The sequence below is a fragment of the Mastigoproctus giganteus genome, chromosome 3 (assembly GCF_048544385.1).
Source record: "Mastigoproctus giganteus isolate SK-2022 chromosome 3, ASM4854438v1, whole genome shotgun sequence".
Lineage (NCBI taxonomy): Eukaryota > Metazoa > Arthropoda > Arachnida > Uropygi > Thelyphonidae > Mastigoproctus > Mastigoproctus giganteus.
The window spans coordinates 15,294,698-15,319,646 of NC_143577.1; the positions used below are offsets into that span (position 1 = coordinate 15,294,698).

General features: G+C 39.6%; 1 protein-coding gene across 1 annotated transcript in view; it reads right to left on the reverse strand.

The window, feature by feature from the left end:
• Window positions 1-24,949, reverse strand: part of hyx (cell division cycle 73 hyrax) — a 157,580-nt gene that overhangs the window by 85,078 nt on the left and 47,553 nt on the right. The window contains exon 5 of the mRNA XM_090370078.1: window positions 8,359-8,414. Within this exon, the coding sequence (XP_090226204.1) occupies window positions 8,359-8,414 (56 nt within the window). The remainder of the gene's footprint in view (window positions 1-8,358; window positions 8,415-24,949) is intronic.

The window sequence follows — 24,949 nt, forward strand, 5'->3', positions numbered from 1 at the left end:
CGGTTGAAACGCTCATCATTTCTGATCCTTTAATTATCGCTGATAAAATGCTTGTTTGTTTGTTTGTTTTAGGGTTTTATGGCGCATTAGCATCTAAGGCTATAATGCGCCAAGTCAAAAGGATGTGAATATAAAACTATAATATTGAAATTATTTGTATATTATTGTAAAATAATATACGATATAAAACGTTCATATAGCATAAAACGATAAAAATATTTTAGATAGAATTATTTAGATTAATAAGTTGTAAAAACTTAAAAATAGCTGACACGTTGTCATTGTCCGATAAAACCTGTCTGAGTGTATAAGGTTCAGACAGATGGCTAAAACATAAACGGCGGTCATTATAAAAGGACGGACATTCAATTAAAATATGACGGACTGTTAAAATGGTGTCACAATTTCTGCACATAGGACGATCGTCTGCCCTCGGCAAATAGCAGTGTGTCAAGTGACAATGTCCTATGCGGAGTCGAGATAGAACAACTTCCTCTTTTCGGTTCCTGCGCAGACTAGACTGCCAGTGTTCAATTACAGGCTTAATCTCATATAACTTGTTTGTAATCTGTCCATGCCATGAGTGTTGCCATTGGGATACCAGTTTCTTTCGAATTACCGGCCTGTAGTCTGTATAGGGGACTAACAGGCAAGAGTTAAATAGGTTTGCTGATTTGGCTGCAGTGTCTGCCAAATCATTTCCTGAGATCCCAATGTGGCCTGGGATCCAGCAGAAACAAACATCAAATTTGAATTGTGCAAGAAAATGCAGCTTCTGCTGTATCCGAGTCAGGACAGGATGAGGGTTGAACCTCATCGATGATAAAGCCTGCAATGAACTCAGAGAATCGGTATATATAATATATTTTTTGTGGTGGGTGGTTCGTATGCGATCTAAGGCTAGCTCAACCGCATGCAGCTCTGCAGTGAACACACTGCATTCATTGGAGATCTGCTCGGATACCGTGGTATCTGGGAAAACAGCTGCAGATCCAACAGACATTTCTGACCTCGAAGTATTGTCCTTTCTCCAATTGTTAAGGGAGAAGTTGCAGTTTGGGACACGAGCATGCCAGGGTGGAAAAGGTTGCCCTGGTGATGGGGCAACATTGTCTAATGTGATGTTCAAATCGTTGAGTAGCCTTTGGATACGAATACCGAATGGTTGATTGGCAGTCTGGAGAATATTGTACAGATTTTCCCAACGTGGCTCAAAAACGGGTGTCCACGTCGGATGGTCTGGCAGGGATTCCAGTTTCAAAGCATACTGTAGAGACAACTGTTTCCTGCGAAGCAATAACGAGGGCTCATTCGCTTCGACATAGAGGCTATGGACAGGAGAAGTTCGAAATGCTCCAGTGGCAGTACGGATCGCCTGATGGTGGATGGGATCCAGCCATCGGAGTACGTTGAGTCTAGCGGATGCGTATACCTGGCACCCGTAATCTAACTTAGATCATACGAGTGCACGATAGAGGCGCAAAAGGGTACATCGGTCAGCGCCCCAAGAATGTGAGATTGCACGTAGGATATTCAAACCTCGCGTGCACTTCGCACATAGTTGACGGATGTGTTCTAGAAAGGTCAGCTTTTTATCAAATATAAGCCCCAAAAATCTAGTCTCAGGTACTACTGGGATAGCATTTTGTCCAAGCCTCAGTTCAGGTTCAGGGTGAAGATTGCGTTTTCTGCAAAAATGCATGCAAACAGTCTTTTGTGCAGAAAACCTGAACCCGTTATTCGTTGCCTACGAGTTCAAATGGTCAATGGCACATTACAGTTGCCTCTCAATTACCCTCATGTTGCAGGAATGACAGAATATGCTAAAATCGTCAACATAGAGGGCACAGTTTACAGTTGGAGGAAGTTGTTCTGTGATGGAATTCACTTTAATGGCAAAAAGCGTAACACTTAAAACGGATCCTCGAGGTACTCCCTCCTCTTGTCTAAAAGAGCGAGAGAGAGTAGATCCTACACGGACTTGGAAAGAACAGTGATATAAAAATTAATAAAATTGGGGAGATTACCTCTAAGGCCGATACTGTAGAGGTCTTTTAAAATTCCAAATCTCCAAGTTGTGTCATACGCTTTTTCCATATCGAAGAACACTGACACCAGGTGTTCTCGTTTTAAAAAGGCATCTCGAATGGAAGTTTCGAGCCTGATTAAATGGTCCAAAGTTGACCTATTCCTACGGAAGCCACACTGAAATCTGGAGAGGAACCCATTAGACTCCAAATACCATATAAGACGGGCATTGACCATTCTCTCCAGAATTTTGCACAGACAGCTAGTCAGAGCAATAGGACAGTAGTCGTTGGGATTTTAGGATCTTTTCCTGGCTTAGGAAAGGCAAGCACGATTGCCTTATGCCAGGAATCCGGAAACTGCTCTTCTTGAAATATTCTGTTATATAGAAAAAGCAGTTGGTCCATGGATTTTGCAGACAGATGTTTGATCATATCATAATGGATAAGATCTGGTCCAGCAGCACTTGCCTTGGTAAGAGTTAGAGCTGTTTCTAACTCTTCCGTGGTAAAAGGCCCGTTATAGGGATGTGACCTTTTAGATTTAAAGTTAATTGGCTGCTTTTCAAATTTCTCTTTCCAGACCAGAAATTCTGGGGAGTAAGCAGATGTTGATGAGATGGAAGAGAAGGTCTCCCCAAGTACATTGGCTATTGCAGTTGGGTCTGCAATAACGCATCCATTATACTCCAGGACCGATGAAGGGTGCGATGTATATTTACCCTTCATTTTCCGGATTTTGTCCCATATAGCTTTACTGCTGGTTGACTGGGTAATGGTGGATGTAAAGGGGACCCACGATTCCTTTTGGCTCTGACGACGAATATATCGCGCTTTTGCGCATGCACGTTTGAAGGCTAAGAGATTGGCTGTGGTAGGATATCGTCGGAATATCCCCCAAGCTTTATTTTGTGCCTTTTTTGCTGCTGTGCATTCAAGTATTCCACCAAGGTTTTGGAAATGGCGGAAACCGGGTAGATGTTTTCGGAATTGTAGCTGCAGCTGCATGGACAATGCTTTCTGTGATGTACGCCACTGCGTCATTGATAGGCTCCCGACTGACTGTACTGATGATAAAGTCTACCAGGTGTTGAAAGGTGTTCCAGTCAGCCTGATCAATCTTCCATCGTGGTAACCTAAAAGGTGAACATGGCGTCACTTTAAGTAGGCTGGTTATCACAGGGAAGTGATCACTTCCATAAAGATTCTCCTCTACTTCCCAAGTGATTGAAGGAAGGAGAGATGGGGAGCATATAGAGAGGTCAATAGCAGAGAACGTATGGGTAGGCATGTGAAAAAAGGTGTTAGTTCCCACATTTAGAAGGGATAGGTCATTGTCATTGAGCATATGCTCTATGACACGTCCCCTTCCATTAACGTTTGCACTACCCCACGGGGTGTTATGTCCATTGAAATCGCCCAGGAGTAAGACAGGAGTAGGCAGCTGCACAATGAGATCATCAAGGTCTCTCTGGGAGATATCCGCCCCAGGTGGCAAATAAACTGAGCAGACTGTTATTAAGAACCCTACCGTAAGGCGAACCGCTACTGCTTCTATATTAGTTGTGAGCGCAATAGTTTGATATGGGGTATGGTTGCCTAGAATTATAGCAACACCCCCATGAGCAGGTCCATCCCCAATTCTGTCCTTCCGAATGATAGTAGTGTTCCGAAGCAAAGGGTTTTCATTTGCCTTCAGGTATGTATCTTGTAAGCAAAAGCAGACTGGCTCATGCTTTTGCAGAAGGGCCTTGATGTCATCATTGTTTCGGTGGAATCCACGACAGTTCCACTGTAGGAATTTAGCCATTATTTTGGCTTGGTGGGTCCATCAGGCGGCTTCCGAGGTGCTGAGGGCTTACCTTTTTCAGTTTTGGCTTTATCCTTCCTGGGGAAGTACGGACGCTGACCAGTGTCCATTTCCTCCTCAGCAAAGAGCTCCAAAACTGAATCTTCGGGTACTTCCTTCTGCTCGACATCCATCTTTTCTTGGGTACTAGGGGGTACTTCACCTTTCTTATTCTTTTCTTTCGTAATTACTTTTGTTACTTGTGGAGCATTAGGAGGTACCGATATAGGAGTGGCAGCTGATTGGTCTTTCTGTGCAGGTTTTTGAGGACTTAAGAGATAGCGTGCGATGGGAGTGAATGATTCTTTTGGAGGAATGGTCATGTCCATCTGAGTTCCGGTGGAACATCTCCCTGCTACCTTCTGGGCGAAGGTAGGTTTGTTGATGTTGAGAGGTTTCGCCGCTTTCCTTGCCTCCTGGTACGATATGTTTAGCTCTGCCTTCAGCCGTTGAATTTCATTTTCTTCTTTCCACCTCTGGCATGCTCGTGAATAGGCTGGATGTTCTCCCTCACAGTTAATGCAGGTGGGTTTTGCGGCTGAACATGCTGTTGTTTCGTGGTCCTTTGCACCACATCGAGCGCATGCAAGGACTCCACGGCAGGCCATTTGAGAACGTCCATACTTCTGGCATTTAAAACACCGTAAAGGGTTCGGAACATATGGACGCACTGAGCAGTTGATGTAGCCAGCTTTAATCTCATCAGGAGGTTTGGGCGAGTTAAAAGTCAGGATAATGCTCCTGGTTTTAACAAGTTTCCCATCCCTACGCGCATTTATTCTCTTAACGGCAGTTACTCTCTGTGGTTTCAATTCTAAGCAGATTTCCTCCTCGGTTACGTCGAGAAGGTCCCATTCCGAAATGACACCTCTCGATGAATTGAGTGTTCTATGTGATGTCACTGTTATGGGTACTCCTCCGATTGATGTTGCACGGAGTAGCTGCTCAGACTGCCTGTCAGTTTTGGTTTCAATTAAGAGGTCTCCAGAACGGAGCCTCTTAACTGATTTGGGTGACCCTGCTAACCCATCTTGATTGATTGATTTGGTAGTTGTTGGCGCATCGGCTTCTGTGGCCATATTGCACCTCCCAAGGTTTTTGCAGTACGTTGATCCTAGCCCGAGGCGGGAATCGAACCCGCGACCTTTCGGTTGCCGGGCAGGTACTTTACCCACCCGGCTAGCCCGGTCGGCCCTAACCCATCTAACCCTTTCTGTATGAAGAAGGGCGACATTTTGCCAATCGGTTTTTCAGTGGTGGAATGTATAATTAGAAATCTTGGAACAGGCACTGATGATATTTCTGTTCGCTGCCTCTTTGTAGCAATAATGCTATCTGGATCTTTATCTATGTTTTCAGATAGGGACCGGGTTGGGGCCCCTGAAGAAGTTAATTTATCAGGATTCATGAAGTTTTTTATATGGTTCAGTGCCCGGGCTCCCCACCCACCACGGAGCCCAAAGGGACGCCCACTACCCGGCATGCAATAAATGCGCTCGGGAGTGGAACGCCAGGGCTACCCAGACACCATACCCGCACCGCCGCCAGCCTGAATCCTGTCCCTCGGACCATGAGGGTAGGGACGTGGCATTGACACGGTTGACCCTCGCAGGCGAGCCTACTAGCCGATTGATCCTAGCCAGGCCTTCCAGGACCACCCGTCTTGTCGAAGCAGGGGCCAAAGTGGTGTATTGAAGCTGGGCCCCTCAACCACCAGGATCCCCCTTTCTGAATTTCCACGGGTCGCAGCGCACGGCAAACACGCCGGATTCCATTGATGTAAGCCTGGAACCTGGGCTGTGGGCGTTGGATCCCAGTGATGCTAGTCTGGAAGTCCAGCAGCGTCACTGGGAGGTCCCCTCACCACGTACAGGTGCCCACGTCGAGGGGCTGATAAAATGCCAGACAAAAAGTGTTCAAAACATAATAAAAAGTATACCAACTTCTGTAGGTCACCAAATTTGTGTAATGGCACAAGATGTAATTCTGCAAACTGTTGAAAAGATCACACTGGATAAAAGATTTTCAATAAAAAATCAACAAGTCTACAGATATTTCAAACAATGCCCAGCTTATTGTGTTTGTCCACTATTTTGATGTTGAAATTGGTGCTATTAAGAATGACATACTGGGTTGTAAACAGATGCCAGAACATACAAAGGGAAAAGATATTTTTCAAACTTTGGACAATTTTTTGAGACTTGAATTATGACTCCAGTGGGAATGGTGTATCAGTATACAGATGGAGCGGCCTCAATGACTGGACAAAAAAGTGGCCTTATTGCAAGTATATGTGAAATCATTCCTGACATCGGCTGCCTCCAAAGTTGCATGAAGTAATGAGTATTGCTATTAAAGTAGTCAATATGATCAAGTCTCGAGCACTAAATTCACAGCTTTTTTACGCAATGTGCAAAGAGATGGGTTCAGCACACACACACACACACACACACACACACACACACACACACACACACACACACACACACCTATTTCTGCATACCAAGGTGAGGTGGCTTTCCCAAGGACATGTTTTAACTCACCTGTTTGAACTGAGGGAGGAAGTGAAGTGCTTCTTAGAAAAATTAAAATCTGACTATGTATCCAACTTCGAAAGCATTGAGTGGCTTTCACAACTCAGTTACCTTGCAGATATTTTCAGCAAGATAAACGAACTTAATCTCCAACTTTAAGGATTCGACAGTAATATTTTCAAGACGCATAGTAAAATAAACGGTTTCTATAATAAATTTTTGTTGTGGGCAAAATGTATCAAGGATGAAAATATCGTAGCTTTTCTGAATCTTAACGAATTCACTGTTCAGAATGGAGTTCCCGTAAGTGTCAGTGTGACTAAAATAATTAAATGTCACTTGATGCGTCTCAGTGAAGCCTTCAATCAATATTTTCTGCATATCAAGAACAAAGAAAAAATAAACGATTGGATATTAAATCCTTTCGTCACAGTCAATGCCATAACTGGTGACATGCCAGTCAATTTGAAAGAGAGTTTATTAGAAATTGCAGCAGATAACTCATTGAAAACAATTTTTGAAAGCCTGACAATATGTAATTTTTGGTCCAAAACTCGAAAACAGTTCAAAGAAATTAGCAATGAAGCTCTTTCAAAGCTTCTCGTATTTCCCTTCAACTTATCAAGGCTTCTCTGCCTTAATGTCAATAAAAGTTAAGGACAGAAACTGTTTAAATACAGAGTCAGCGATCATTCTTGCCCTAACTTCTACTCGGCAACAAATTGAACTGCTGGCTTCAACAAAACAAGCTCAACAATCTCACTGAGATTTTAATATTTGTTATTTATAATGAGAATAAATGTTTGTATTGTTTTTAATATTTGTTATTTACAATGAGAATAAATGTTTGTATTGTTTTTAATATTTGTTATTTATAATGAGAATAAATGTCTGTATTTCGACGATTTGTCGCGAAACACAAAACGTGCATAAAAGGGGTCTTATCATCTGTTTTACTATATAAGTACAAAAAAGTTAAAAAAAAAAAAAAAAAAGGTAAAGTGCAGCCATTATCAACCCACTGCAGGATGGAAGCCTCCTCGACAATTCATGCTGAGGGAAATGGACCATAATCTGCCACGCTGGTCCAGTGCGGGGACCGTATTCAGCAGTCAGGGGCTTGAACCCCGGTCTAACTCAAAGAGCGTGTGCTACTGCACTCCCGCTCCTGACCAGTTAACTCAGTATAAACACTTAGAATTCAAATCTAGAAATTTACTTGTAGTAAAATATAGTAGACATACATATATGGGGGGTACAAAAATAAGAACGTGGTTCTTTGGGAGGCACGCGAACAAAAAAGGTTGAGAAACACTGCTCTATAGAAAATGATCTCAAATCAGAGCTAAGCCAGTGCAGCAAAAGCCTGTGGCTTCCTTGCACTACAAGGCTATTACTGTTACTATAACTTGCAAACGACCTGTCAGCTTTTGAAATCATCATCATCTAAGTCTATTATACTTAGGGATATACAGGTCACTATGGTAGTAAAAATCAATCTTGGTCTACCAGCCTTCCATTCTCTATTTCCTGTTAGATCTTTAACCCTAGCCAGAATAAACTCCCTTTCTTTGAATGCTTGAAACCATCAATCCACCTTCCCCTTGGTCTGCCTCTAGGCATATCACTACTCATTTTTAGTTCAAATATCTGTTTATCTAATCTCCCTTCTCTCTTCCTTTCTACATGAATTTTCTTTATTTACTTATTTATCTCATTTCTTATTTTTCCCCCTATTTCATAATTTGTAATATGGTCTTACAAACGTTTTTGTCTGTTAGTTGCATTATTTTTCTTAACCCTTTAATTTTTGATCAATTCCTTGCACAGATCTCAGTTCTTAACTGAGATCTGTTTTTAACAATGTAAAGATAAGCATATTATGCTTTGTATCTATAAATTAATTTACTACAGTAACAAACACATTGTAACCAGATGAAATACATACCTCTAACCTTGGTTTTTTAATAACTTCATGAAGGGGCTCCTCGGCAACACGCTTGACTGAAAATAATTTCATCACAAAATTAATGATAACTTGTAGCAATTATTTATAAATTACAAATTACCTTTTGCTTTTTCTTTTTAAATCTGAAGCAGATAGTGTTATGCCCATTAATTATAATGTTCAACAACAATAAATTTTTTTTCCCTTCTTTCTCAGATAGAAGTTTACGGGCAATTTTGAAAATTCTTGGAAGCTACCCATCACCCAATAGTTTTGCAAAAAAAAAAGATGAAAAATCACTCATTTTTATATAGTAGCTTTTTCTCACATTTCCCATCAGCCACCAATTTAAAAAAATGAAAGGTAGAAAAATTACTCCTTTTTTTTTCATATATTGTAGTTTTTGAGCATAAGAAAATTTACAAGAAATATACCAAAAATTCCTTCTGTTAATTTGCATATATGCATTTAGACTTTTCCTGATGAGAGTCCAACATAACTAACAAATTTTATGCGGCCAGTGTGACAGATATATCAGCAATGTTTCTTCCAAGAAATTATTTCAAAAACGTTTTGCATCATCTCATACTATATATAGTAGTCTAAGAGGGTCAGAATTTTAAAAGGGCAGTCTATGATAGTGTCATGTGTACCTTTATATCGATATAGTGGTTAGACACTATATCAATTTTAACAATGTAAAGATAAGCATATTATGCTTTGTATTATGCCCTATGTATACATACCATATATACATAGGTTAGGTTGTTGAAATCTGAACAGCAAACAAAAGTCAAGTTTTGTATGCACCTGGAAAAACCTTCCCAGATGCATATAACTCACTCCAATAAAGAGCATGCAGATATATATACATCTACTTTTCTCATCCTCCAAAAACTGAGCAAACACGAATATCTGAACTAATCACTGACTGCATATAACCATAAAGTCCTTGCAGGTACAGACATGTTTTTAGTCACAGTATCCTTTAGTAGCTGTTCAAATTTTTTTCTCTAACATGTATATCTATTGGAAGAGCAGACCATAATGCCAGTTAATTCTGTGAAGGGTTTGAGCACTAGTGTGACCTGTGGAAGGCTATAATTTATAAAGTTTCTGTAGCATTAACAGTACTATAGAATTTCTTAACATGTTAACTGCCAGAGGAAAACATATAGAGAGCCACAAACATTTTATTTTGTTAATATGTAAACCTTTGTACTTACCCATTTCTGTGATAAAAAAAGGGAAAAAAAATTTTTTTTTTTTTTTTTTTGGTAATTTTTGTGAGACATGCCTTAAGAATAATGGATCTTAACTTTAAAAGGAAATATCTGACAGGAGACAAGTACCTGAGTGAATAATATTGTTACTTGTAATTCTGAAGTACTGTAAACATTTATCTTTATATTCCAGTATTCCATTTAGGGTCAGAGCAGTTTACAAGAAAGACCACAAAAAGAATATTACCATATTCTGTAGTACAAAGTGGATTTGAATATGCATGTGCACAATGCTGTACTTTTACTTTTTTGCATAACATTATATGAGTACTTGTCGTTGAGTTACTGTATATCTCAAATATAATTGTTGTGTAGTATAATAAAGAAAACTGAAAAAAGTGGTGTTTGATGAAGCACATTAATTTTCACAAGATTAGATGGTAACACCATATATGAGTTCCCCAGGCCTCCTATTTGAAATCTTCCACATGGTACAATGCCTAGGGAGAACAATAAGTCATCTCCAGAAAATAAAACTGACATGGATCTTAGGAAGGCTTTTGATACTGTTGCACATAAAAGACTGCTGTATAAATTGGAGCAGTGTGGCAATGGGAGCAAATTGTTGCTATGGATAAAGGGATAGTTGAGTGGGAGAAGACAGAGAGTGGTATTCAACGGACACGGCTCTTCATGAACTAATGTTATTAGTGGAGTCAAGCAGGGTTCATTGTTGTTTTCTGTATTTATTAATGATATTGATGAAGGTATATCAGGCTTAATGTCTAAGTTGGCAGACGATACAAAGGTTGGCAGGGTTGTTAATGACACCACACTACTGCAATAGGATCCAGAAAAGTTGAACTGAGAGGTGACAAATGTAAAGTACTGCATATGGGTAGCAGTAACACCAGAGTAACGTATCAACTGGGTGGTAGAGAATGAAAAGAACCTGGAGGTAACTGTGCAGTCAGATATGAAGTTTTCTGAGCAGTGCAGACGGTCTGCAAGAATAGCTTATGGTGTTTTGTCAATGATATAGGGGAATTTTTCTAGCAGGGATAAGGAGGTGATTATCCCCTTATATAAGGCAATGGTCGGGCCATACCTTGAGTACTGTATAGAGGTCTGGAGGCCTCATTTTAGGAAGGATGTAGAGCTGCTGGAAAGAGTACAGAGAAGGGCAACAAGATAAGTGAAAGGAACAAAGGGGTGTTCTTACAAATAAAGGCTTAGGTTTTGCAAATTAGTGTCTGGAGACTAGGCACCTGCAAGGTGATCAGACTGAGGTGTATAAGGCCTTGAATGTTTTGAGCAAGCTCAATGCTGATGGGATTCTTCCTCTTGCCCAGATTAATGAGTGGACATAAATTCAAATTGAGGAAAGACAGTTGTAGAATAGATGTGCGGAAATTTGCCTTTAGCAGGTGGGTGATTGCTAGAACAAACTTCCATTAGTTGTTGTAGAAGTTGACAGCTTAAATAAATTTAAGACAAAACTAGACAAACGTTTGGAGCAAATTGGATGGGTGAAATGGGAAAGGGTTTTTTTTTTTTTTTGGCTGATGCTGTGTAAGCTTGCTTTCTTGCATCATATACCTCTACTAATGCTAAATGGCATGTGACACAAGAGGCAAGTCTCAGTGTGAAAAGGTTTACTGTTTAATGGGCATTTGAAATAAGAATAAACCAAAAAATTAGTAACAAAGGGACAATGGTTTCCAACAAGAACTTTGACAGGAGTAACAAACTTTTTATTTTTCAACTTTTCCAATGTAGAAGTTTATATGAAAAAATCTATTTGAGTATTTTATTTAGTTGGTGTTATATAACATTCTTTTAAATTTTATAATTTTCCCTTTGTTACATAAGTTTTCTGCTTACAATTTTGAATTATTATGTTTATTATAATTAAATTATTGCATTTCTCAAACATGTATTGGCATGTTCCTATAATTTCCACTTACATGGATTCTTATAATTACAGTGTAAAATCAGTTTTCAGTTCACCAGGTCCCTATTCAAAACACCCACAATACAATAACACAGAGAAAATTATTGCACAGCAAGTATATGATACATAACTGCAGTAAATAATAGTGCAATAGAACCTCAAAATAGCATAATCAAAAATGTGGCACTTTTGCAATATTTCTGTGAGAGTAACCAACTGTCAAGGGCAGAGAAGGAACCAGGCTTGTCAAAAAATACCCCAAATGTCAGATTTATGCATTATGTTCCATTAATAATTCCCAACCACCAATTTCTTTCTGTTTTACATATTTTCTAGACTGTGTGTCATTGTTACTATACAGTTGAAGCTGACATCTTTGGGAAATTCCAAGCTCACCTGGATAGACTTTAGGATGTAGTCAAATAGGTTGTTTATTGTTTTTATTTATTTATTTTTTTTTAATTGGGGCAGCAAAACCGAGAGCATCCATGCACTATGTAGCATGGATTTTGCAGCTAATGCTAATACACTGATGGGAAATTTATTAGGACTGTCATCGTCCAAAGAAACACCAATGTCACGTGTTTGAACAGCAAAACCGGGGCAGCAACACCGACAGCATCCATGCACTGTGTAGCATGGAAGCCCTGGATTTTGCAGTTAATGCTAATACACTGATGGAAAATTTATTAGGACTGTCATCGTCCAAAGAAACACCAATGTCACATCGCATGTTGCACGTGCTTGATTCAGTGATGGAATCAGCCAACTCATCAAATCAACTTTTCTTCTTCCTCGTTTATCCTTTCAACTTGTGTTTTCTGGAACAGCCTTCAACCACCTAATTCCTTGTTCCTGATGTCAACAAGTATCTTATTTCACCGTCTCAACCTTCAACGCAAGCATGTCACTAAGAACTATTGGTTCTAATACCTTTTGTGTTTGTGATTTCCATTTAAAAATAATAATAATAAATAAATATTTATTTATTATTTGCACTAAATGTAAATGAAATTTCAAAATTGTAATTCCTTATAATGATTTCACATTTCCAAATGAGACATGTTTACAGGAAACACAATTTACAGTATAGCATATAATTAAGAAACCACTCAGCTACATAATCAAAGCTTCATACATGCATATGTAAAATCATTAGAATGATATCACATAGTCATGATCTTTTAAGTTTAGGGTTTAGGGTGAAATTCATAAAGGAGTATGGTAACTTCATTACACTTATAAATATTTTAAAAGGATGATAGCCTAACTTACACTACAGTAAGTTGTTTACAAAGCTTAGAAAGACTTAAACTTATATAGTTAGTTTATAACAATTACAAGAAAAACAACTGTTATAAACTTCTTTCAACAAACAAGCTGCACATCATAATTACATGTGGGATAACACTAAGTAGAACTGAATGGTCATGATGCCTTCTGAAATCTCAGTCAGAATTGAAGCATACAGAGCAATGTAAAACTAAACCAATCAATGAAATATAAAGTTTTAACTTCAAAAGAAAGAAATGCACTTTCCTGTGCCATTACAGAGAGGTAATGGAATCACTGTGTGGTGAAAACCATACTGGCAATCATTTTACACAGAAAATACAGGGTGTCCCAGAAGTAATAGGGCAGTCAATTTTTTTTTTTTTATTATTTTGATAATTAATTGATTTTTAATTTAATTTTAGTGCTATGGAGCATGTTAATTATCAATTAACATGCTCCATATCAATTAACATGCTCCAAACCCAGGAATATCTAGCAACTAAAACAGCAAACTTTTGGCATATGCACAATAATTAGTGAAGATTTGTGTTGGAAGGTGTGCTACTCTGAAAAAAAAAAAAAAAAAAAAAAAAAAAAAAAGTTGAAAAATGTACTGAACTGAGCAGCACTTTGAACAATTTTGTAATAAATTTTGTTTGTTTTGTGTCTAACTTTTGTAAAGAATAAAACTGTAGCCTGCTGGTTGCTCTACAACTAATAATAAATATTTTAAAATAACTGCCCTATTACCTCTGGTACACTTTGTGTAATGTGAGGCTGATAAATTCTCAGCTCACGACGATCGGAAAAATCTAATTCTTTGTTCAATAAATAAAACCAATATTTAGGGTATTAGGGCGAAATTATCGAAAAACAGTTTTCAATTAGAATTCGTAATATTCAAGCTAGGGAAAGCCAAACCGAACGTATTGAAGAGAAGAGGTGAGCAAGCCTATGAGAAGGCAAGAGCCCATGACTAACACAAACTTACTTTCGCTCTGAATAGCGGATCGTAACGGGGGTAGAAAGAGTCAGCGAGAACTTCGGCCCCGCGCTAACGATAATAAACAAAAAGGAAGGTTTAGGTTGATAGCGAAACCAGGCTCACACCTGCCTATGACGCAGACTTGGGCAACTAAAAGAACAGTACTCTGTCATATTTACGACTTTCCCCACTGTCATTGGGAGGGAGCGAAGAATTCCTCATTGTTGAGTAATCAACGAAGAAAAAAGTTAAAGAGGGAAAGTAGCGCCCTAGTCCAAGATAAATACAGAAGGACTGAGTCAGACGAGGCAGAGAGACTCGGACGGAGACAGAGACGGAGAGAGGACACAGAGGAGAGGAGAGTTGGCTCTTCGCAGACGAACATCTAGTCGAAAGATCGCCAGAGCAGCGAGAGACAAAGGCTGAGAAGGAGCAGAGCGGCCACCAGAAAAAGTCGCCCGAAAAACCAGTAGAGGACCCCGCCCAGATTTCGCTGGAGAGAAGGAGGCCGTACCATTGAATTCTAGGAGCGAGCGAATTAACTGGTAAGCAATTATATTATTCGTGTGAATGTAACAATCAAAAACCGAAACTAAAATGATAACCTGTTCAATGCTTCTTTCCTAGCCACAAATGAAATACATGTTAATACAATGTAGGTTGAATGACTAGAATGCTCCCATAGACACGAAAATCCCCATCCTGATGTCCATAAGAAAAATGCAGTATAATCGAGCATGATCAAGCGCTAAGTTCCGGATGATGATGAAGGATGCACTGAGAGTTAACAAGCAGCCAGGAGACTTAAACACACCCACCCGCGTTTAGCCTCAGAATATGAGGAATACCAAAAAGATCTATGAGCATTCTGGACGATTAACCTAGAATAATCTAGTACACTACAAAAGGTAAGAATTGTGAAGAGTTAATGTCGCAAGATAAAATACAGGATTTCTATGAAGAGCAGAATGTACTAGCTTAATATTTGATCCCCACATTTGACATTATGAAATGTAACTAAAGCCTGAATGCCACAATTTAAGCTGATCACTTAAGTAGAGTGCAAGTGTTGTATATTTAATTGTTTTGGTGTTAATAAATATTGTTATGTGTTTCACTAAGTCTCATCCTCTCTGCCCATATCCAATCACACCAGCACAGGTAAGAACCAACTAAAATAAGTTATTTGTGTGTGGGGGGGGGGGGATCGAGTCAACGCATTGTGATTGGTCGATCCTTTTAACACAACGCTAATCCTTTGCTGCAGTCACAGGGGTTATATAACTTCTGGAGACCGAGGGCGGGGATTTTGTCCTAAAAGATAGAGAGACTAGACGGAAAAAGGGCGTCGCCCCACAGAAACGAGAGGAAACAAGATGGCGCCTTGAAGCGAGCAAGAGAACCAACCCAATCAAGACGTGCCACGTAACCAAAGAGAACAGGGCCATCCACAAGATGATGGCGACGCCCTACAAAATGGTGTCCGTGACCAAGGATGAAATAAAATGAGATTTACAGAAATTAAACAATGATTGCTGGTATCATTGGAATGTTGGCAGAATAAAATACTATATTATTTTCACATTTCCTACATTCAATAACACTATATTGTTGATGTCATTATTAACATTATTTAAGTATGCACAGCAAGAAGTAGCAACTGTTTCATAAACCAGTCTAGAGAAGACTAACCAAAAGATAGAAAATAGGTAAAATTTAAGTTGATGCTTATTGCTAGCAGAGCATTTTATACTATGTCTTTTAATGTGAGTATTAATATATGTATTTAATATATAGGTATGAGAACTTCAAAAAGGTAAGTCTCTATTGTGTTGATGATATTATTGTAGCTTAAATATACTTGTATTGATATAGTGAAATATTACAGGCGCTCTTTTTTCAGTGGGAAGAATTATACTGTAAAGTCAAGGTATTTGTTTGTACAAATAACAGTAAAATTAAAATATTAATTGAACATGGAGAGCCAGAATATAGATGGGGCAAGTTTAGCTATATCTGAAACATTGTTCCCAACGCAACCAGAGCCACCTCAAGAACAAGTAAGGGTTCAACCAGCCTCGATCGCGGGTTACCTAAACCTAATACCGATCTATCTAGGTAAAGATGATGAAGGACCCCCTGTATCCTTGTTTTTTGAATCTGTAGAAGAGATATCCGAAATTGCAAATTAGTCGGATCGTGAGAAATTAGCAGTAATTCGGTCTAGACTTAGAGGGCCAGCGGCCGAATTTTTCTCACATTCGCTCGAGTTAAGAGCGGAGAAAAATTATGAACGCTTTAAAGAAGCCTTCGTTAAACGCTTTGAGCGACCAACACCTCTAATCTCACAATTACAATTGTTCAATACCGCTAAACAGGAGGCAGGTGAGGCTGTAATACAATTTGGGACACGTTTAAGAAATTTATGCAGGGCTGTGTTCAAAAGTCGTAACGAAACACAAGAAGTGGCAGTATTAAGAGACCAAACTTTACTGGCCCAGTTCATAAACGGGTTAAACATCAAATTGAAAAGATTAGTTTTGAGCCAGAATCCAACTACTTTTCAACAGGCTCTAGAAGTGGCGATAAGAGAGGAGGAAAATGAAAAGTTAACACATGCAAGGCAACACGTTACTATTAATTTGGCAGATGCCACCCATAACCAATGTAAACAGAATGAGACCCCCATGCAGGAGAAAATCTCTTCTTTACAACAGTCTTTTGATCGTTTGTCAACTAATGATGTTAATTTTAATGCTTTAGAAAGGCACTTGTCTTCCCTTGATAGCAAATTTCAAAATTACGCAATGGGAATAGATCGACAACTAAAAGAAATAAGACGCGATCAATGCGAACCTTGCTCTTCCTACTCGCGACTGCCCAAAGTGAGTGGACACACAGCTGGTATACAAATACGAGGGAGCGCTCTGCAGGGAGACAGTTACGGTCAGAGAGTATCACATGACCTGGGTCACCACAGGGGGCAAGCATCGTTTCAGGGACTGGAAAGCAGCGACGGGAGCGATTATTTGGCAGGCAGACGACGCACTTTTATGCCGAGGAGAGGCAACTTTTACCGGCAGAGAATAGCGAGGAGAAACGTGTACACTCCCTCACCAACAGTTGGGAGGTATTTTTATAGTAGAAATAATAACTGTGTTCCAGCTAGAATAAATGCAAATAATTTTAACACAGGATATAGGGAAGCATTCCAGGGTAGATATGCGGGATATAGACAACCTAGGGGAACGAACCTGAGACAAATAAATCACTTGGGAATCTCTTCACGTTGGCAGAGTAGGGATAGGTCAAGTTGACAACAAAAATTTTTTCAAATGGGTATGAGAAGGAATAGGGCAGAACACGGGGTATATACAGCAGATAATGACACAGATTTACCCCTCGAAGGTTTTATACAGGGCATAAAAACAAGGTTTCTCATAGATAGTGGAGCGTCAGTCACCCTTCTTAGTGCAGGTATGTTTGACAAAATCAAACATAATAGATGTTTAAGACAGAGGCCTCCCGATATTACTGTGTGTGGGATTGCTGGGAATATTGTGCCTCTCAATACAAAGATTACTGTAGAGTTAACTCTGGATGGGAAATCTTTTAAAGTAGATGCTTTTGTAGCTCTTGATAGATTAAGTCCGCGATACGAACTTATCTTAGGCTCTGATGTTTTACGGAAATTTTCGTTTGTACTAGACGCAGGGAAAAGAATTTTAAAGTCAGTACCACTTGGGATTTGCATAAGAGAAATGGGAGTGAGAGAACGGATTATGGGCAACCAAAAGCCCTGTGTCGGGAAACTGACCTCCAAACACATTATTCCACCCAACACAGAAACGGTTTTGACAGTTCAGTGTGCAAACACATACCACCCAGGACAGTTGGTTCTTGCTGAACCCAATTATAATCTCACTAGCAGTGAATCAGCAGTTGGGAATTCTTTAGACAAGTTGTCCAAAGAGAGGACGGTGGCTATTTCAGTAGCCAACACGTCCTCTGAGCCGTTACATCTCGCAGCGGGAATGGCATTAGCGAAAATTGAGCCTATTAATATGCGCAAAGTTAATTTTACAGGTGAACAAAGAAGGGCTGAAAGATCATCTCTGGTGACAATCGAAGATTTTGAGCTAGAACATTTGACTGTTAGTGAACATCGTGAACTGGTTAAACTGTTACATAAATATAAAGATGTTTTCGCCAAGTCACCTAGCCAGTTGGGTCGATCCGCTGCAGTGCAACATAGAATAAAATTAGATTCTAGTGTTCCAATTAAGCAATCTGCTTATCGTACTCCCTACGCCCTAATATCTCAGGTAGAAGATCAAGTTAACGAACTTTTGGACGCTAATATAATCACACCTAGTTTCTCGCCTTATTCAGCGCCCATTGTGATGGTCAAGAAACGAGATGGATCGTTACGTTTTTGTGTTGACTACCGTAAACTGAACGCCCACACGGTGGCAGATAATTTCCCGCTCCCTCAAATTAATGAGATCTTGGACATCCTTGGGAAAGCTCGATATTATTCCACTTTGGACCTAGGCTTTTGGCAGATTCCAGTCCACCCTGCGGACAGACACAAAACAGCTTTCACTACTGGCCAAGCTTTGTACGAATTCCGACGTCTCCCATTTGGCTTAAAGAATAATCCAGCATCGTTCGTGCGGGCTATGTAAATTGTCCTGGAAGGATTGAATAGACAATCCATCTTTTGTTACCTAGATGACATAATTATAGCCAGCGAAACGCTCAAAATTCACATGGAAAGATTGGAAATGGTCTTTCAACGCTTGAGACAATACGACCTTAAACTCAAGCCATCGAAATGTGAATTCCTAAAGCAGGAAATATCTTATTTGGGTCATAGAGTCAATTCAGACGGAGTTCTTCCAGACGTGGAGAGCGTGGCGGCCATCAAAAAGTGCTTAGCACCTAGAACCGTTAAGCAAGTGAGAAGATTTTTAGGTATGACTGGGTTTTACAGAAAGTTTATTAAGGATTATGCAGAAATATCTCGTCCATTAACCAATCTTACGAAGAAGGATACTCCTTTTGTCTGGAATGAAGCGACGCAGTCAGCGTTTGAAAAGTTAAAAACAGCGTTGATATCGGAACCGTTGTTAATCTATTCGGACTTCTCTCAGATTTTCTATTTGAGTTCTGACGCGAGTGATTTTGCAATTGGAAGCGTATTAGAACAGATTACAAAGGATGGCTCCAGGCAGCCGATTGCATACGCAAGTAGATTGCTGAAGCAGGCTGAGAGATCATATAGCACTGTGGAAAAGGAGAGCCTAGCTGTAGTATATTCAATCTCGCAGTTCAGACCTTACCTATATGGCAGAAAGTTTGTCATAATATCAGACAATGCCGCATTGAAGTATTTACTTCAGTTGAAGAACCCTACACCTAGATTAACTCGATGGAACTTGATGCTGCAAGGGTACGATTTTTCAGTGGAGTACCGTCCAGGTCGCCTACACTCAAATGCAGATTTCCTATCTCGACCAGTGCTGGAAGAGGAGTGTGAGCCTAAGTCACGCAGGAGAAATGTCACAAAGACAGTTGCACCCTTATCAACTGAAATCACCCTAGAAGCATTAGTGATGCCAAAAAATGTCACTAAAGATCTGGTGAGATCATTACAGAGAGAAGATCACAAATTAAACCTCTTAATCACACAGATAGAGAATAATACTCAATCATCAGTGAAGATTCCAGATTCATACTATCTGAACGATGGAATACTATATCATTATACTCTTCCTGATGCAAGATCTACTAGAGAGGAACCTCTAGAACAATTAGTTGTTCCACATGCATTAAAATTGGAAATCATGAGAGCATGTCATGATCTTCCTCAGAGTGGTCACCTGGCGTTTGATAAGACATTACAAAGAGCTAAAAAAGATTTTTTTTGGCTGAATATGTTTACTGACATTAAAGGTTATGTGGACACCTGTGCCTCATGTTTGGAGAGAAGAGGATATAATCCTAAAGCAAAGGCAAACCTCATGCGAGTCCCTGCTGAGACAACACCTTGGTACAGGGTAAGCATGGACATACTTGGGCCATTACCCACGAGTCTAGATGGGGACAAATATCTTCTGGTAGTGGTGGATTGCTTCACAAGATACGCTGAAGTGATACCCTTGAAGACACAAAAAGCTGAAGAAGTGGCAACAGCTTTTATTAATTTTGTTGTGGCAAGACATGGAATTCCACAAGTACTGTTAACAGATCGGGGTAGTAATTTTTGCAGTCAACTAATGGAAAGTATTTACGGAAGCTCCAGACAACTCCTTATCACCCGCAATGCAATGCAAAAATAGAACGTCTGAACAAGACATTGGCAGCAATTCTGTCGCATGTGGTCAATACCACACAGTCAGATTGGCATCTGTGCACACCGCTAGCCGTTGCAGCCTATCACTCTGCTGTTCACTCATCTACACAGGAAACGCCTAATTATTTGTTATATGGCAGAGATTTGTTCCTACCTCAACACATTTGGACATCTAAGAACCAGCCAACTTACGCTTCTTTAGAACATTACTCTGAACAAATGGTAGCAAGAATGCAACGCACATACGATATTGTTGAACAACATCTTCAAGAGGCAGCAGAAAACCAAGAACGTTATCGCTCCACCAGAGCTGTGGATAAGCAGATCAGAGTAGGCAGTGTGGTATATTTATATACACCGAAAGTTAGACCAGGTCAGACACGCAAATTGGCACGGCAGAGTACAGGACCCTATAGGGTAATAGCACAAACTTCTCCGGTAAATTATCAAATTCAACACATTTATAAGCCCAAGGATAAACAATTGGTTCATGTAGATAGGCTTACTAAGGTAACAGATCGTAGACCTTTTCCAGAGCTACGGATCAAGCGCTCTGAAGCTGATACTCCTCCAGGCTCAACCTTGGAACAAACTAAACTGAAACAGTTATATGAGGAAATTGAAACCGAAGAAGAGCCATGGGATGATTCGATGGATACCTCATTTGTGGTCCCGAGTCTCCCTGTTTCCATACCGTTGAGATATTTACCAGACAAGGGACAAAAATTGCAGTTGGAAGTAAAACAGGATAAGCAAGCGGAGATAGAGCAGACTAGGGGTCCAGTTGAAACCGCCCACACACCAGTCCACTCACATGGTTACAATTTGCGTAGCCGTAGTCATGCAACCCATACTCCTCGAGTTGTAACGATTGTTCCCCCCACACAAGATGAAGGGTTGGTTCCCGAATCAGCTTCCGATGCAAAAGAAGAAATAGAGCAAAGTAATCCCGCCAGTGAAATGCAGATGCAGAGAACTGAACCTCCGGAGCAAAATGTTGAAGTACTGGGGAATACAGATCAGGAGGAACAACCAGGTGGGGCTAAGAGAACATTACATTGGATGCTTGGACCACTTGCTTCGAGAATAGATTCACGAGACAATGACAGAGGTTTTGATTTAGCAGGTCTTATTAGAGACGCTTGGAAAAATTGAGGAAAAAAATATATAATAATAATCAGGTTCTTGGTTATTTGTTGAAAGGTCGTTCTGTTTAACTAAAACCATTGTCACCTGGGAGCCCAATTTCCCAGGTCGAGACTACTTTTAAGAGAAGGAGCTTCAAAACTGATACATATATTTCAGGTAAATAGGTCTTTCTTGCCCTTGCAGGTTAAGAATGTAAACGAGGTCATTTAGTAAGAAGGTTAAGATGAAGTTTGACCTGAGGGGAGCGCTGTTGACATTTTGGTTAGCAGAAATAGGATTGCAGGTCATTTGAAAAAAAAAAAAAAAAAAAACGCCGATTATATCCTCTAAAGTGTAGTTGTAACCATTGAAAAGGAAGATACAACATATGCACAGGGGGGGGGGGGGAGCAGAAGCGCCAACCCCCACACTCAGATAACCTAGGTCTAGTGGAAAAGATTTGTAGGTTGGGTTACAGCTCCTGATACCGAACCAACTTCGGAACGAAGCTGAGTGAATAATGGGTACATTAATACGAGCATATGGTTAACCTCAAGCATTAGCATTTTCGTGTATTGTCCTTACTGGCTTAATGTGGCACTGTGCATCGAGGAGGTTACCTTAGTGGAAGAGAAGCAGAAAGGATAGATTTCATGGGACTCTATCATGTTTTGTCAACAGTTATGTTATTGGATAGCTCAACGAGCACAGAGTATTAAATGGTGTAGTCAGAAACACAGGAAAGAGGATTTAATTTATCATAACTATACATTTCAGGCAGAAGCATAAATTATTCTTCAAAAAAAAAAAAAGGGGGCGATAGTATCAGAACTTTTGATTAATTAATATTGAACAACCACTATTATTGAGCTGATATTAATTTTTTTTCCCCCTGAAAGAAAAAAAAATATATATATTTGAGTATACAAAATTTAAAAGAGGAGAGGAAGGATGCAATTAGTCTAGGGTATGTCCGGAAATCCCCTAGTTTCTTTTGTTTTCTCTCTCTCTCATTGCATGTCTAAATTCAAGTTCAAGGAGAGGATCTAGAAAAAAAAAAAAAGTAAGGAAAAGTAATATTTGTTTTTGGAGATGAGAAGAGGCAATTAGCCTGGGGACGGCTGGTTCCTCCCAGTCACTACTTGTTTCTATCATTTATTTTAAAGAAAGAGTTAAAAGAAAATGGAGATAACATCTGAATTCCAAGGTCCAGATACGGAGATTCTCTTCTTGTGCTATTTCGAAAAAAAAGAGAAAAGAAACCCAATCCTAATCTCGGATAAAGGTTTGGAGCGATCTAAAATCAGAACTTTAGACCTACAAATAATTTTCAAATAGAACTTTATCTCCTAACTCTAACTCGATCACGTATGAAATCACAGAGTTATTGATATTGCATTAGCATAGGAGGTCAAGACAGAGCAATTACATAACTATTAAAAAAAAAAAAAAAAAGAACGAAAGGAGCTCAGGATCTAGATCTTTATACTGTGTTCATACTACACCACAAAAGATATTTACTATTTCACTTCTTTCTTACCCTCTGATAGGCCAGAGAAGAGGAGAACAAGAAAAAAAAAAGAATCAAAAGAGAAAATTAGCCAGAATGGATATAGCTATAGGAATTCCGACACTCCTGCAGATCATGATAGTTGCACTATTGTTTCAAAGCTCAATTCTATACTCGGGACTTTTTGTTCGTCAACCACTAGATAAAGAAGCAATAGCAGGACAAACCGTTACTCTCCCGTGTAAATTGGTAACAAATATTACCGCTACGGTAAAATGGGTTTTTAATGGAAAGAATATTGACAGTTACTACAGACCACGAGGTCTTCCAGATTATAAAATCATAGGATCGTCTAAAGAAAATGACTAGGCACTACAAATCTCTCAAGTACAATTAATGGATGAAGGGAAATATTACTGTCAAGTACAAACCACAGATGAACATCAATACCGATCCAGTGTAGCTACATTGACTGTTTACGCAACACCGTTGCCACCTTTAATAGGAGAAGGGTCTTTCCTGAGTGGAATTGAGGGAGACCAAGCCACTCTCACGTGTAAGTCCCTAGCAGGAAAACCACCCGCCATATTACGCTGGATTAGCTTTGATGGAAACTCGGTAGTAAGATCGACACAATCTAGTCAAGATTTATGGTCAGACCAAATCAGAATAAATACGTATCTAAAGTGGATCTTTACATTTTCGCCAGAACACGACAAAAAAGCAGTTACTTGCATAGCAAATCATGTTTCATATCCTCATCCAATGATGATTTCTATAAGGATAACAGTAAAGTACAGACCTAGAGTTTCCTTGAAAGTGACTTCGAAAGTTATTAGGGAACTGGACCGGTGCAAATTGAAATGCGAAGCGTATGCAAACCCAGATGTGTTTCTTTACCAATGGTTTAAAGATAATAAACAACTAACGAAGAAAGGGAATAGTACTCTGGTAATTAGAAAGGTTCTCCGGGAAGACCATAATAGCAATTATACTTGTGTGGTTCGAAATGAATTGGGTTCAGCCCAAGCCTCATTAGTAATAGCAGTATCATATGGTCCCACGCTTCAAACAGCATTGACCGACATAGCCACGATCAAAGGAAACTCAGTCCAGTTGATATGCGATGTAAAGGGAAATCCCCTTCCCGTGATAAAATGGTATTTTGAAGATCGGCTAATTCAAAGTAGTATCAATTCTACTCTTTCAATTAGAAACATCTGGATACCCCATTGTGAAAAGTGAATCGTTAGTCTTTGTAGAGGGACCGCCAGAAGGAAGCTGCAGATCATCTACAGCACATTTGGGAGACACAGTTCAAGCGAAGTGCGTTTTTAGACACGTACCACCAATGGCAAATGTATCTTGGAAAGGCCCAATAAAGAAGGAATTATTTGAAAAACACACAGAGGAATGGAATCCCAGAGAAATCAGTAGTACTTTAACCATTACTTCGATTCAAGCGAATCAATTTGGCTCATATGAATGCCATGCATGGAATGCATGGGGGAAGGTCAATATTAACACTTCAAATTGAAAGGGATTGGTACAAAGAGATCATGTATGCTATTCTAGGAATACCTGCTGTCTTCCTAATCGTAGCGATATTAGGAGGAGTGATCTGGAACTTATGCTCTGAAAAATTTAATAACGCAAGTGACACTGATACCTCATACAATACCTACCAGGTATATTACAACGAAAATCTGTTCGAAGATGACGTCGGTCACGTAGAATAAGGAAAGAAGAGAAGATAAGTTTCTCTTCACTATAACCCTCGAAACATCCAAGCTCTTATATATAGTGCCTACAGTAGTTCATGTGTGTTGTGTCTAGTTCTGTGTGCAGTGATATTAGTGCGCGTTGTCAAGCCCCGATCTTCATGTTTATTCATCTGAAGATTTCGAAACCAAAGTGAAAATGCAACAGGAGATTCAACGAGCCATAAGGAAACACCCAGATTATCATATCTTCAAGAAGATCGATAGTACGGGAAACAGTTTCCCTGGAAGGATGCAGAGTATTGCAGAGCGGTAGCCTTTCAGATGAAGGCCCAGTTAAAGTGGTCAAGCGCACAAGAAGAAAAAGAACAATGGATATTATAGTATCAAGAATGTAATAGATGTTCTCAGAATCAATGTTATGTAAAATTAGCTTA